The sequence below is a fragment of the Osmerus mordax genome, chromosome 11 (assembly GCF_038355195.1).
Source record: "Osmerus mordax isolate fOsmMor3 chromosome 11, fOsmMor3.pri, whole genome shotgun sequence".
Classification (NCBI taxonomy): Eukaryota; Metazoa; Chordata; class Actinopteri; order Osmeriformes; family Osmeridae; genus Osmerus; species Osmerus mordax.
In genome coordinates, this window is record NC_090060.1 from 8,748,362 (window position 1) to 8,762,342 (window position 13,981).

General features: G+C 48.9%; 1 protein-coding gene across 1 annotated transcript; it reads left to right on the top strand.

Moving 5' to 3' along the window:
- The first annotated feature begins 323 nt into the window (after nt 1-323).
- LOC136952096 (gap junction delta-2 protein) lies at nt 324-12,922 on the top strand. Its single transcript, XM_067246777.1, has 3 exons — nt 324-394; nt 11,608-12,046; nt 12,518-12,922. The coding sequence occupies exons 1-3, from the start codon at nt 324-326 to the stop codon at nt 12,920-12,922; spliced, it is 915 nt and encodes a 304-aa protein (XP_067102878.1).
- Nucleotides 12,923-13,981: the final 1,059 nt, after the last annotated feature.

Sequence of the window (13,981 nt, forward strand, 5' to 3'; positions counted from 1 at the left end):
GGACGAGAATACGAGAGAGAACCTCAAGAAAATCATACGTGAGTGCAAAGACAAACGTCTGTCCATTTACCTCAGGTCGAGTCAGAGTTAAGGTCAGAGTTAGGAGTCAGGGAGAGCTGCCATGGGTACCCATTGATTTGCCCACAGGGAAATCCTCCCCTGCGCCCCTCTCACCCCCCAGACCTGGACACAGCATCTCTCTCTTCCTGCCTCGGACTCCTCACTTCTTCTCTGGCGGACCAGCATTGGGTGGCGAGAGGCTGAGGATAGGAAGTGGTCCGCCCTGATTTCCTGTGTTTGGTGGATGCCGGCGAGGTCCAGCCATGGGAGAGTGGACCATTCTGGAGCGCCTCCTAGAGGCTGCTGTTCAGCAGCACTCTACCATGATAGGAAGGTAAGAGCCAAAGGGATGGAGGGCTACAGTGATAGAGGGATAGAGGAACGGATGGGTGGACAATGTGCTGGGAAAACAAAACTGTTTCAATGACAAAATGAATTCTGGTAAAAATGATCTAACATCACCCCGCTGAGGTAGGGGTGGTGGGGGGTGAGGTTCAGTATCTCTAACTACTGCAGTGTGTGTGTGTGTGTGTGTGTATCAGGAAGATCTGATTGTGTCAGTAACCAAAGTGTCTGATCTGAAGTTGAGGGGCTTGAGGTTTAATCCCTCCCACACAATGATTGGCTGATAGTGTGTGTTTGTGTGTGTGTGGAGGGGTTAAAAGGGAGCCTGGAGCAGAGCCATAGGTCCATGTGTAGCTTCATCTGTCAGTGAGTTAGAAGCAGTACATCACTGACTTCTCTTGCCCAAACCATGCTCCTCCTCTCTATTTTGTCTTCTCTGGATTTTCTCTCTCCACTCTCTCGTTTTCTCTCATTCTCTCTCTCTCACTCTCTCTCACTCTCTCTCTCACTCTCTCTCTCACTCTCACTCTCTCTCTGCCCCTCTCTCGTTCTCTGTCTCTCACAAATACAAATTCACACTCTGGCAATCCCTCTTAACTCTGTTCCTCTCCTCTCCTTTTCGTTCTCACGCTCTTTCATAAATGCTCACCCTCACATGGACATACCATGTTAAGCTTTCTGGATGTAGGCATGAGCAAACCAGCCCTTTCCTCTTTTCCCCTTCCTTCCCTCCTTTTCTCTACTTTTTCCTCCTCCCCTTTCTCCCCCTTTCCTTTCCTCTCCTCTCCTTTCCTCTCCTCTCCTCTTGTCTTTTCTCCTCTCCTCTCCAGGGAGTCATTAGTGAGTCCTGCAGGGTAGGTTCTGTTCTCATTACATGTTAGAGCAGAAGGGCAGTACAACTCTACACATCTACACACACACACACACCTCTACAGCAGTATTGACGCACCCCCCCCCCACACACACACACACACCTCTACAGCAGTACTGACCCCCCCACACACACACACCTCTACAGCAGTACTGACCCCCCCCCCCCACACACACACACACACCTCTACAGCAGTACTGACCCCCCCACACACACACACCTCTACAGCAGCAATGTGATGTACCATGTTCTACTCATTTATGCACTTTGAATTCTTGTAATTACCCAGCAAGCCATAATAGGTTTCTGTCAAAGATGTATGTTTGTTGGGCTTGCTAAGAAGGTGTATGTGTTGTGTGAGTGTCACTCTTCTCTCAAAGTGAACAAGAGAGACATTCCCATTTATTCATTTAGCAGATGCTTTTATTCAAAGCAATGTACAAATAAGTGTGAGTGCAGCAGATACTCAAGGACTGAAAGATATGGACAGAGAGAGAGAGAGAGGTTTCTGACACACGGACAGAGATGTGACTGTGTGTGGTCTACAGGGGTTCTTGAAGTGCCAGTGTAAGATCACTCTGACAACGAGATGGTGTGAAAGGTCTCGACCTGACCAGGACTATTATAGGCTGTAGGAGTCTGAGGAATCAAGCACAAAACCTTCAACTGTTTCTATGGTTACGATCCCATACAACTGTGGTGTGAGTAGCAGACCCTCTGCCATGGGACTTCCTATCTTGGCTAGGTGTTGTGTGTAGTCCCCCTCACCTCTCCCTCAGGCCATTTCAGTGTGTATTCCATAAACACTACATGACAACAACCCTGCAGGCTTCACAGCTTCACAACACACATTAGCATAACCCTCCACACACACCCGGACTGAGGAAGAAGTGGCTACTGCTGCTATCGGGCACCAAACACCATCTCATGGACCGTGTGTGAGTGTGTTTGCATGTGACTGTTTTTGCGTGAGAGTGATTGATTTGGGCTATTACCACTTGTCCATTTAGATGTGGATAGGATTCCCATGTGAGATCAGATAGAGGGGTTCCCTCATTGATATGCAGGGGCTCCGAAGACCGATATAACACTCGACACCTCCCTGCCAGCAGCTCACCTCCTCTCCTCTCTATCTCCCTGTCCTCTCTCCCCTCCCCTGCTCTCTCCGTCTTATCCTTATCTTCCCTTCCATCCTGCCTTCTCTCCTCTTTCCATCCTCCACTCCTCGTCATTCTACCCTAATCTCCTCTCTTTCTCTTACCCTATTCGAATCCATTCTTCTCCTGTCTATCTTCCTTTCCTCTCCCTCCTCTCCTTTCTGTCCTCCTCTCCCTATCCCCTCTCCTCTGTCTACCCCCTGCTTTCTTCTCTCTATCCTCCCCTCCTCTTCTCTCTATCCTCCACTCCTCTCTCCATCCCCTCTCCTCGCTTTATCCCCTATCCTCTCTCCATCCACTCTTCTCTCCATCCCCTCTCCTCTCTATCCTCCACTCTTCTCTCCATCCCCTCTCTTCTCTCTATCCTCCACTCTTCTCTCCATCCCCTCTCCTCTCTATCCTCCACTCTTCTCTCCATCCCCTCTCCTCTCTATCCTCCGCTCTTCTCTCCATCCCCTCTCCTCTCTATCCTCCACTCTTCTCTCCATCCCCTCTCTTCTCTCCACCCCCCTGGTCTCCTCTGGCTGCAGGGCCTGTCCTGCTGTATTAGGGGCTTGGTGTGTTGGACCACAGGACCAATGTGGCTGTTTGGTTTAGAGCTCTGGCTCTGGGCTGGGAAGTGTGACATATGTGCAAGCGAAGGTTTGGGGGTATCTGTTTGTGTGTGCTACTGTGTAGGAGTGTGCATGTACGTGTGTGGGCATGTGATGGTATGTGCAGGAGCATTCTTTGTATATGTGTGTGAAAGCACACACACACAAACAAACACACTTCCTATTTCTGTGCGTTCGAGATGTTTTAGCTGTGCCCTGGCGCCTTCACTTCCATCCTCAGCCTCTGTGTCTGTCCCCTCTCTGTCCATGTTTTCACAATCAAGATCTCCATCTCCATCCATCCATCTCCTCCTTCTTCCATTTCTCTGCTCATTTCAATCTTCGAAATCTCCGACTCCTTATATGGTCATGATACTACTGCTTGTGTGTATTTTTATGTCTTATAGTTAAAACCCCTCGTAATTCATTTTGCAGCTTGTGTGTGTATGTATCCATCTAACAGCATTTCTGGAAATCCCGACATCCTGTTGGAGAAGTGTAAGATGTCTAACAGCTGTGACATCCCGGCTCAGGCTTCTGAATGATGCTCTCTGTGGGGTCACAGACCAATGAGATCTTTCCCCTCGGTCACCAATCAGACGCCATGACTCAAAATGGTAAACTACTATACAAGGAGGGAATGGAAAAAAGAATGAGAGATCTAGGGAGGGAATCACGAAAAGACACTTGAAGAAAGTGAAACAGTATAGAAACAACAAAACCCAACAGTAGAGACAGGGTGAGAGAGAGAGAGAGAGAGAGAGAGAGAGAGAGAGAGAGAAAGAGAAAGAGAGAGAGAGAGAGAGAGAGAGAGAAAAGAGAGGGGGGAGGGAAGGAAAGAGATGAATGAGATTAGAGGGTGAAAAGTCACAGGTGGGAAGTGAGTCTGTCAGGAGGGGTTGAGGGATGGAGAGGGGGAGAGGCTTACAGGGACAGTTTATAAATGACCTCATGACGTGTGTTGGACTAGATAGACACACACTTTACCCTGCTTTGGAGGCAGACACACACACACACACACACACAAACAAACACATTGCTAGCGGCTCCAGTAGAGCTCAGTGTTACCTAGTCCGTACCTGACGACGACACCTACACCAGCTTCTGTAGAGCAGAGCTGCTCTCTTCATCCGCAGCTCCTCCCAGCGCTCCTCCCAGCCTCCTCTCCTCCCAGCCTCCTCTGCTCTCAGCCTCCTCTCCTCCCAGCCTCCTCTCCTCTCAGCCTCCTCTCATCCCAGCCTCCTCTCATCCCAGCCTCCTCTCATCCCAGCCTCCTCTCAGCCCAGCCTCCTCTCAGCCCAGCCTCCTCTCCTCTTAACCTCTTCTCCTCCCAGCCTCCTCTCCTCTCAGCCTCTTCTCCTCTCAGCCTCTTCTCCTCCCAGCCTCCTCTCCTCTCAGCCTCCTCTCCTCTCAGCCTCTTCTCCTCCTAGCCTCTTCTCCTCCCAGCCTCCTCTCCTCTCAGCCTCTTCTCCTCTTAGCCTCTTCTCCTCCCAGCCTCCTCTCCTCTCAGCCTCTTCTCCTCCCAGCCTCCTCTCCTCTCAGCCTCCTCTCCTCCCAGCTTCTTCTCCTCCCAGCCTCCTCTCAGCCTCCTCTCCTCCCAGCCTCCTCTCCTCTCAGCCTCCTCTCCTCTCAGCCTCCTCTCCTCCCAGCCTCTTCTCCTCCCAGCCTCCTCTCAGCCTCCTCTCCTCCCAGCCTCCTCTCCTCTCAGCCTCCTCTCCTCCCAGCCTCTTCTCCTCCCAGCCTCCTCTCAGCCTCCTCTCCTCCCAGCCTCCTCTCCTCTCAGCCTCCTCTCCTCCCAGCCTCCTCTCCTCCCAGCCTCCTCTCCTCTCGGGCTGGTCACACTTTCTCTCCAACAATGTGGGCCTACATGTGACACCATGACGAAGACAGAGTCATCCCAGGGTCAGAAATTGACTCAGTTTTTGATGTGACTCAGCAGCGACTCTGATATTGATTCCTCCAGTTAGACAGACTAAACCTTTACTGTGTGTTAGACAGACTAAGACGTTACTGTGTGTTAGACCTGGACTGTATTCTGCTGGTGTTTACACTGACAGATCTCTAGTCAGATCCCGTCACTCGGCCCGTGCTGAACCATGTGTTTGTGTGTTTGTGTATGTGCGTGGGTGCGTGCAAAGTGTTGTGTGTGTGTGTCTCCTGATGCCCCCTGGAGGAGCAGGAGCAGCTGCTCAGTGTGGAGCTGAGTTAGGGGGATAGGAGTTAGCCAGACAAGACAGAAACACACCCACACACCAGCTAAACACCTCATTGACAAGGTGCACACGGGTCACTTGCCCATTATAGACGCTGATAAGTATGAAGAAGCATTAGACTAAAACTCTGACTCACTCCCTCCTTATCACACACACGTAGATGCACGCATACACACACAGACACACACACACAGAATAACACAGTCAAACACAAACATGGGCAAAAGCAAACTGCAGTAGGGTTTCCTCTATGTACCCACCCAATCCTGGGCTCCACAAAGCGTGTGTGTATGTGTGTGTATGAGTGTGTATGAGTGTTTTGCATCACAACAAATCTAATTGGGTGTCCCAGCAGTCAATCACCTGCCAGGATCCAAGCAGTGAATGAATATGACACCTTCCCACCCCACCAGCACCCCTCTAGCACTCCCTCCCCAACCCCCCCCCCCCACCCCCCCAACACCATCTCACTCCCATTAACTAATCATCTCTACGAGATGCTGCCAGTTTCACTGAGTGAATATGGTACATTCTCACACTCTCACACTACCCTGTGATGCCAGGGTAGGAATTAGGAATTGGTGTGTGTGGGGGTATGACTATGTGTGTGTGTTTGTGTGTGTGTGTGGGGGGGGGGGTGTGGGGGGTTGTATGACTGTGTGTGTGTGTATGTGGGCAGGGGGGTATGACTGTGTGTGTGTGTATGTGGGGGGGGGGGTTGCCAGGTTTCTGAGTGCACTATTTAACTGTAATTCTGTTCTTATAGTATATGGATGGTCCTCGACATTAACCAGAGGAGAGATTACACAGATGCACTGAATGCCAAATACAAACAGGAACCACAGCAAAAATGAATCTCAAAGATTTACGTGCATTATAGACCAAATTCTGAATTTTTAAATATTCTTTAAACTTCTGATTGTGATTGGGTGCCCTTGTGTGCATCTTTTTGTGTGTACGTGTGTGCATCTGTACGTGTGTGTACATGTGTATTTGTGTGTCTGTGTGTGTGAGAGTGTGCGCTGGTCTGGTCAGGCATCTCTCCGTGGGCAGGACAGTCCAAACATCAGATTTAATCTGGATTAGAGATCACAACCGTCCAGTTTCCACTCTGCTGTTCTCTTCCTCGCTAGCTCACTCCTCATCATCACTATCGTCCTCATCATGGTCACCATTACTCTCATAATCACTATTGTTTTTATCATCATCATCATCATCACCATCGTTACCAGGGGTGTCTGCTCCCTATAGCTCTGTTGCCATGATGAGAGGCGAGAGAACACCGGAGCCAATCCCTATCGAGCTCTGACGAAAAAGGAAGTCAATTGAACTTTCCAATTCAAAAACAATTAAATAGATTTTTTATATTTACAACTGATTTACAATCTGATCAGCTCAATCCTTGTTTATTTAATCAACATCTTGTGATGACACTCAATGGAACTGAGCCTTCAGCTGTCTGAGACTGTTGCCATGGTTATCACAACTAATGCTTGGAGGTGAACATTTAGTCATTTAGCAGACACTCTTATCCAGAGCGAACCATCTCTGCATGTGGTTTGGTGAAAGACTGAGTGTGTGTGTGGTGTGGTGAAAGACTGAGTGTGTGTGTGTGAGAGAGCTACACGTGAGTGAAACAGCGTTTAATGTAGACTAGCTGCCAGGTGTCATAAAATCATTAGGACTGAGTGTGTGTGTGACCATTTATCTCTGTTACTGTTTAAGTCTGTGTGACTGGATCAGTCTGTGTGACTGGTTCAGTCTGTGTGACTGGTTCAGTCTGTGTGACTGGATCAGTCTATGTGACTGGTTCAGTCTGTGTGACTGGTTCAGTCTGTGTGCTTTCTGTTAGCATGACCCTAATGTGGGTCAACCACACTCAGCAGTCACCAGCCTCTCCAGACTGTGTGTGTGTGTGTGTGTGTAGGAGTGTGATAATGAGGATGTGGAATCCTTCGTTCGTGGTACCACTCTCTCACTCAACTGTATGGCGATCAGGATGACTTAGTGACGCACAGACAGGGGGGTTTAGACATGCTCAGACAATGGAATCAAATCTCCTGCAAATTCACTTTCATCCACCCACGCTTATATGGATCTGTCTTGTACCATCTCTCTGTCTCTCTGTCTTTCTCTCTCTCCCTTTCTCTGTATATCTCTCTCTCTCAACAACACACAGACTGAAAACCATAGTTGTGCTTTGGAACACAGCTTATCTCAGCAGGGTGTATGTGCGTCAAACCAGGAAGGACAGATAAAACAATGTTGAGAACAACCTTCATTTGACTTGAACTATGTAATGCAACATAGGTCAGCCTCACACACCTGCTACCCACACCCCTCCACACACACCTGGTACCCACACCCCTCCACACACACCTGGTACCCACACCCCTCCACACACACCTGGTACCCACACCCCTCCACACACACCTGGTACCCACACCCCTCCACACACACCTGCTACCCACACCCCTCCACACACACCTGGTACCCACACCCCTCCACACACACCTGGTACCCACACCCCTCCACACACACCTGGTACCCACACCCCTCCACACACACCCTGTCTCCATCACCCTTTTACACACACCTGGTACACATTCCCCTCCACACACACACCTAGACTACAGATTCCACCATCAGATTTGCAGAGAAGCCTCCGTCACTGGACCTCCCCACTCTGTGTGTGTATGAGTGTATTAATATTGTCTGAGTGTGTGTGTGTTTGAGTGTGTGTGTGTTGGCAGACCTAGTGCGGCCCCTCTGCTCCTTCTGTCGCTGGACCGGAACAGACCTGGACCAGGACCAGGCCCTGAGGACCGGAACATCCCTCTGTGTGTGTGTGTGTGTGATGGAGAGAGAGAGAAAGAAAAAGAGAGAGATAGAGAGAGGGGGAAAGAGGGAGAGAAAGGGTGTGTGTGTGCTACAGAGAGAGAGCGGGAGAGAAAGAAGGAGAGAGAGGGTGCGTGTAGAATATGGTGTGTGTGTGTGTGTGTGTGATTGCGAACAAGAGGCAGCAACATGAAGCATGAGATACAGACGGAGTCAGGTGGAGTGAAGCCGTTCTCCTACTATGGTGTGTGTGTGATGGTAGAAAACACAAATGATCCCAGGCTCTGTCAGTACAGGACCATACAGGACTGTGGTCAGCTGGAGACGTAATCCCACCATGGGCCCTGCAAACAACAACCTCTGTGGGGCCCTGGTGGTTTGGGAGACCACAGCAGCACATGCAGGTTGTGGCTGTGACTGAGGCAGCTGTAGCATCAGTCTGTAGCGTTCTGGTACACCTCCTCCCCTGCATCTTTTTCTGCCCCTCTCTTGTTGCCGTGGTAACTGGCGGAGGGGAAGTTGGGTGTTCTAGAGAGGGATAAGGGAGGGAGGAGGGGTGGGGGGAACCGGGGAGAGGAACAGAGAACCCCTCCTCCTCTCAATCAGTTTTTTCTTTGCCTCTAACCCATTTCTTCCTTACATTATCAGTCAGATAAGGGAGTTAATAAAAAACATCCAGATTCCTCCTTTACAATTATACACCACTCTACCCGATAAACGACATCTCCCATCATGCAACGCACAGCCATGTTTGAAAAAAACAACATGACACATGACAGACATTCGAGGACTAAGTGGAGGTGGTTGTTGATTTCACATTGCTATTCACTTTTATTTGCTGGAGATGCTAATGGAGCATTAAATAAACAATAAACAAAACACCCACCCTCATTTCTAACAAATGAACAGTTGGAATCACGCGGCTGGCTATGAGAGTGGGCAAGAGAGAGAGAGATAAAAAGATAGGATGAGTTAGAGGAAGAGAGAGGGAGTGTGAACGGAAGGGACGTGAGGGTCTCTGAGGGTAAGATATGTTTACATAATCACTGTCGTTTGTATGACAACACAGACGAGGTTCAGCTACAGACAAACAAATCTGTTGGGGGTATGCAGTGTGTGTGTATGTACGCGCGCGTACTCGTGTGTTATTCTGGATTATGTGGCATTGTTGTATAAAATATTGTGGTTGAATTCACAGAGATGGTTTTGCATCCATAGTAGGCATATTCCACTTAATACCACCAGAAATATAGGAAAACATGGGAGAGAGGGAGAGAAGAGAGAAACAGAAGGAGAGAGGAAGACCGGGAGAGGGATAGTGAGGGGGGGCTGCAGTGAGAGATGGAGGGATGAGGGCCAGGGAACAGAAAGAAAGATGAGACAAAGCCGAGGGTGGAGGGAGGAGAGGAGATGGAACAGGTGGGCCAGATAATCTGAAGCTATTCAACAAAAAACACTGGTAATGCTGGAGCCTCTCCTGGCTGGCCGGCAGATTAGGACTGCGGTTAGCGTGCGGAAGACATTATATAATTCATTTTCCCTGATGAGATTTTCTCCCTTCTCTCATATATGTTTCTTTTTTTCACCACCCCTTCCCCCACAAACACACCACCAACACTGGCTGGTTTTACTTTTAATTTAAGAAAAATCTATTTTTATTCTTCCTCTTTATCCACTGGCGATGGCAGTGTGCTCACTGGAAGTGTTCCCAAAGCGTCGAATTACAGACTATCTGCCTCCAACCCTCGTTATTATCACTGCTGCAACCTGACACACAACTGACCCACAGCATCCTACTCTATATGTTTCCCTCTCTTTTTTCTATCTGTCTCTCTTTCTGTGTCTCTCTTTCTTTCTATGTCTCTATTTGTCTTGAACTCTTTCCATTTTTCAGAATGTCTTTGTCTCTATCCCTCTCTTTCTGTCTCTAATTTTTTTCTCTTTCTCTCTTGGTCTGTCCTCCCTTTTGTTCTCTCCCTTTTCCTCAGAATTTCTCTCTCTTTAGTTCACTCTCTCTGGTATAGCCAATTCTCCAGCCTATAAGCTCCTTAATGGAGTCACTACAAGGGCAAAATCTTTTTTATTTTTTATTATATTTTTACCCTCTTATCGTTCTGTCCCACCCTCAATCCCTCCAGTCAGACAGCTTACAGGTGGGCAGATTTGTGTAGATGTTCCATGTGTGAGGTTGTGTGACCTCTTTCCTAGGATGGGAGCTACAGGCTGTGTATGTCTGCCGGCGGACTTTGAGGCTGATTAACAGTGACCTTTAACCCCCCAGCTGTGGCCCACCAGGCGGGCACACACGCTCACTAAACCAACCTCCAAATGACATGAAATCGAATGATGATTTTGGTGAAATATCAGGTCACCACACTCTGACCTGACAGGCTGGTCGGTGGTGCTGCCTGTGTTTCAAATGGTGACGTCATTCCGACGCCAGTGCCACCTTGAACTCATTATTTGTTCCTGTGGAAGAACCACTTAAAAATAACTGAAGAACCCTTCAAGAACTCTCACCTACTGTGGTACTAACGAGAATACTTATTAAATGGTTCCACCTGACCTCCCCAGAGAGCAGCTCCAGTAAAGGCAGCAGCTAGCAGCAGCTCACATCTGGGTTTGCAGGTAGACCTGGAGCAAGGGTTGTCATGGTGATGTGTGGCCAGCCTGCAGTCATACACTGTGCCGTGTGGTGTGGTTTGAGGGGGGACTGGGAGACCAGGCGATTCTGAAGTAGAATTGAATTGAAAACACCCAACACAATTTAAACTGCAGACAGATGCTCACACACATTGACACAGTACTAGATATGGTGCATTCCTACAACCTCTTTCAGAGAAAATGTAATACTGTAATGTTTTTTGTCAATGCTCAATAGCCACACTCACACAATTACCTCATCTCACCAGCACAGTAACCCCCCCATCTCCATGTCACACACAGAAATAGCTCAGGAGCTGCAAACAAGGTGCACAGCAGTCTACTCTGTTGCTAGGGGAGGGGAAAGGAGAAGAGAAAGGGTAGAATGGAGAAAATATGGGGAATAGAGAGAGAAAAAGCGAGAGGTAGCGAGAGGAGGACATATTAGATGTGTGTTCCAGTATTCATTTGCATTAGAGTTTAGAGCAGCTTGAGTAGGGCTGATAAGCAGGTCACCATGTTAAATTAACTTAATGGCACTGAAGATGCTAAAATTAAACCCTGAGCATAGGGATGTGTCACCTCACTGGTTTGCATGAGTACACACACACATATCCAAACTCACTTTCTCTTTCTACATAACACAAAATATGAAGTATGACTGGAAGAGGCATGAGAAAATAATGATCTCTTCCTCCCCGGAATCTCTTCACCTTCACTTTCTATTAGACATCTCACACCTCTCTTCTCTTCTCTCCTGCTGACCAGCTGATTGTCTATTTCTTTCTTTCCTCTCTTCACTCTACCTGTGGTTTAAAGTATCTCACATACCTTCTCCCTCCTCTGCCTCTTTCCCTCTCTCTCTCTCTCTCTCTCTCTGTCCTCAGAATCTTGCTAACCGTGGTGGTGATATTCCGTATCTTGATCGTGGCCATCGTCGGTGAGACCGTTTATGAGGACGAGCAGGCCATGTTCATCTGCAACACCATGCAGCCCGGCTGCAACCAGGCCTGCTACGACAAGGCCTTCCCCATCTCTCACATCCGCTACTGGGTGTTCCAGATCATCCTGGTGTGCACGCCCAGCCTCTGCTTCATCACCTACTCCGTGCACCAGTCTGCCAAGCAGCGCGACCGCCGCTACTCCTTCCTGTACCCGCTGCTGGACAGGGACTACGGCGGGCAGGGCGGAGCCCGGAAGCTGCGGAACATCAACGGGATCCTGGTCCAGCATGGAGACAGTGGGCGGGAGAAGGAGGAGCCAGAATGTCTGGAGGTGAAGGAGATACCAAACGCACCGCGAGGGCTTACGCACGCCAAGAACAAGGTTTACTTTTGTAAACTTTTTCTTTTTTTTTTATCGTTTTTTTTTTTTTGTTTCGTCTGTCTCGTCTGTTTTTTGTTCCGGAGCTTTGTGACGTCTCCCTCCACACACAATGCAGACTGTCAGCAGTCTGCTCTCACACCGTAATAAAATAGTCTAAAGTAAAGTACAATCTTTTCTCGTTCTCGTCTTTTGGCTCCAGGTAAAGAAATAAATTAGCTAGCGAGGTCCATTTCCCAATAAAAGGTTCTTCCAAGAACCTAAAAAATGTTCTGGGAGTGTTTTCCCGCTGGAAAGACCGTGGAACATTTTTCCATAACAGTTGACATCCTTCTCTTGTCTTTCGTCTCGTCTTGTATTTTGTATCTCGTCTCTCGTCACGTTCATTCTAACTGAATACATTACTGACACAATTCCATGCAAGTTCATAGTGAAATACAAATCTTTCATCTGGGGTCGTTATCTCATTTCCAGGTGCGTCGTCAGGAAGGTATTTCCCGGTTCTACATCATCCAGGTAGTGTTCCGGAACGCTCTGGAGATTGGCTTCCTGGCCGGACAGTACTTCCTGTATGGCTTCAGCGTTCCGGGGATCTTCGAGTGTGACCGCTACCCCTGCCTGAAGGAGGTGGAGTGCTACGTGTCTCGGCCCACGGAGAAGACCGTGTTCCTGGTCTTCATGTTCGCGGTCAGTGGCATCTGTGTCCTGCTGAACCTGGCTGAGCTCAACCACCTGGGCTGGAAGAAGATCAAGGCAGCTGTGCGTGGTGTGCAAGCTCGCAGGAAGTCCATCTGTGAGATTAGGAAGAAGGATATGTCCCACCTGTCACAGCCCCCCAATATGGGGCGAACCCAGTCCAGCGAATCAGCCTATGTCTGAGTTGATGGACGGGGTCTTTTTTGAAAAGGTGGGAGGGGCACATTTCGGGTGGGAGGAGAGGGGATGAGGGGAGGACCATCATGAGAGGACATTCTACCAGTCTAATGACTCAGGGATGTTTGATCATGAGGAAGAAGAGGAGAGATGTTGTTAAACACCTCCCGCAGAATTTGTGATTGAATAGTTTATTTTTTACCATGCAAATGTCTCCTTTTGTTGTCATAGACATGGAAGAGCTTTAACACTCAAACTTTTCCAAAGGGCTTAGTCTGGGACTGGAGGACAGGAAGAACTGTTTCTTAGTCTGGGACTGGAAGTTTCTTGTTGGAAAAGGAAGTTGTTTTTGGTTCAGGGTGGGAAGGGGGGGGGGGGGCGGGTATCCCATGGTGCTTTTCTTCTGAACTTTGTCCCCCCTGGTGAGAAGAGCCAGGTTTGGAGGAGTGGAGAGATGGAAGAGAGGGGACAAGTGTTGTTAACCGAGGAGAGGAAGAGCTGTCACCAACATAATGAACTCAGAGAGATCAGCTGACAGGAGCGGCCTGGTGCTGGGGAGGAATAGAGGAGTAGGCAGAGAGAAAAAAGGGACAGAGGGAGAGAAAGAGGAAGAAAGGAAACTAAAACGGAGGGAGAAATCTCCCCTGGAAGAGAGCAGAGTCAAGACAACGGGCCTGTCCAGCAGCAATCTGGAGGAGTCTGAGAAGTGTCACCTCCCTGTCACCATGGGAGACGAAGCCAAAACCAGACGCCTACCAGTGTTTACCTCTGGTCTCCTGGCTGAGCAGCAACTTAACACTAACACACAGACAACATACTGTAAACACTCTCCGCTCTCCTCCTCTCCTCCGCCCTCTCTCTCCCTCTCTGCGCTGGCAGCTCGCTGCCTTGTGAGCACATTAATGTCCTCCGCTCCTCTCGTCAGCATAAACTAGCGAGAGAGCAGCGGACAGCTACATAAACTATACCCTCTTCAACACTGAACACTTTTCTCTCATACCCCCCACACCTGAGAGATCTTGCTCTAGCATTCCAATGTGTTAACCTTTGTGTGTGTGTGTGTGT

Bases quoted from the DNA above. Each gene is read 5' to 3' on its own strand.
- LOC136952096 (XM_067246777.1), top strand. From the start codon at position 324: ATGGGAGAGTGGACCATTCTGGAGCGCCTCCTAGAGGCTGCTGTTCAG. The intron at 395-11,607 runs GTAAGAGCCAAA...CTCTGTCCTCAG, and splicing joins CACTCTACCATGATAGGAAG to AATCTTGCTAACCGTGGTGG. The intron at 12,047-12,517 runs GTTTACTTTTGT...TCTCATTTCCAG, and splicing joins TTACGCACGCCAAGAACAAG to GTGCGTCGTCAGGAAGGTAT.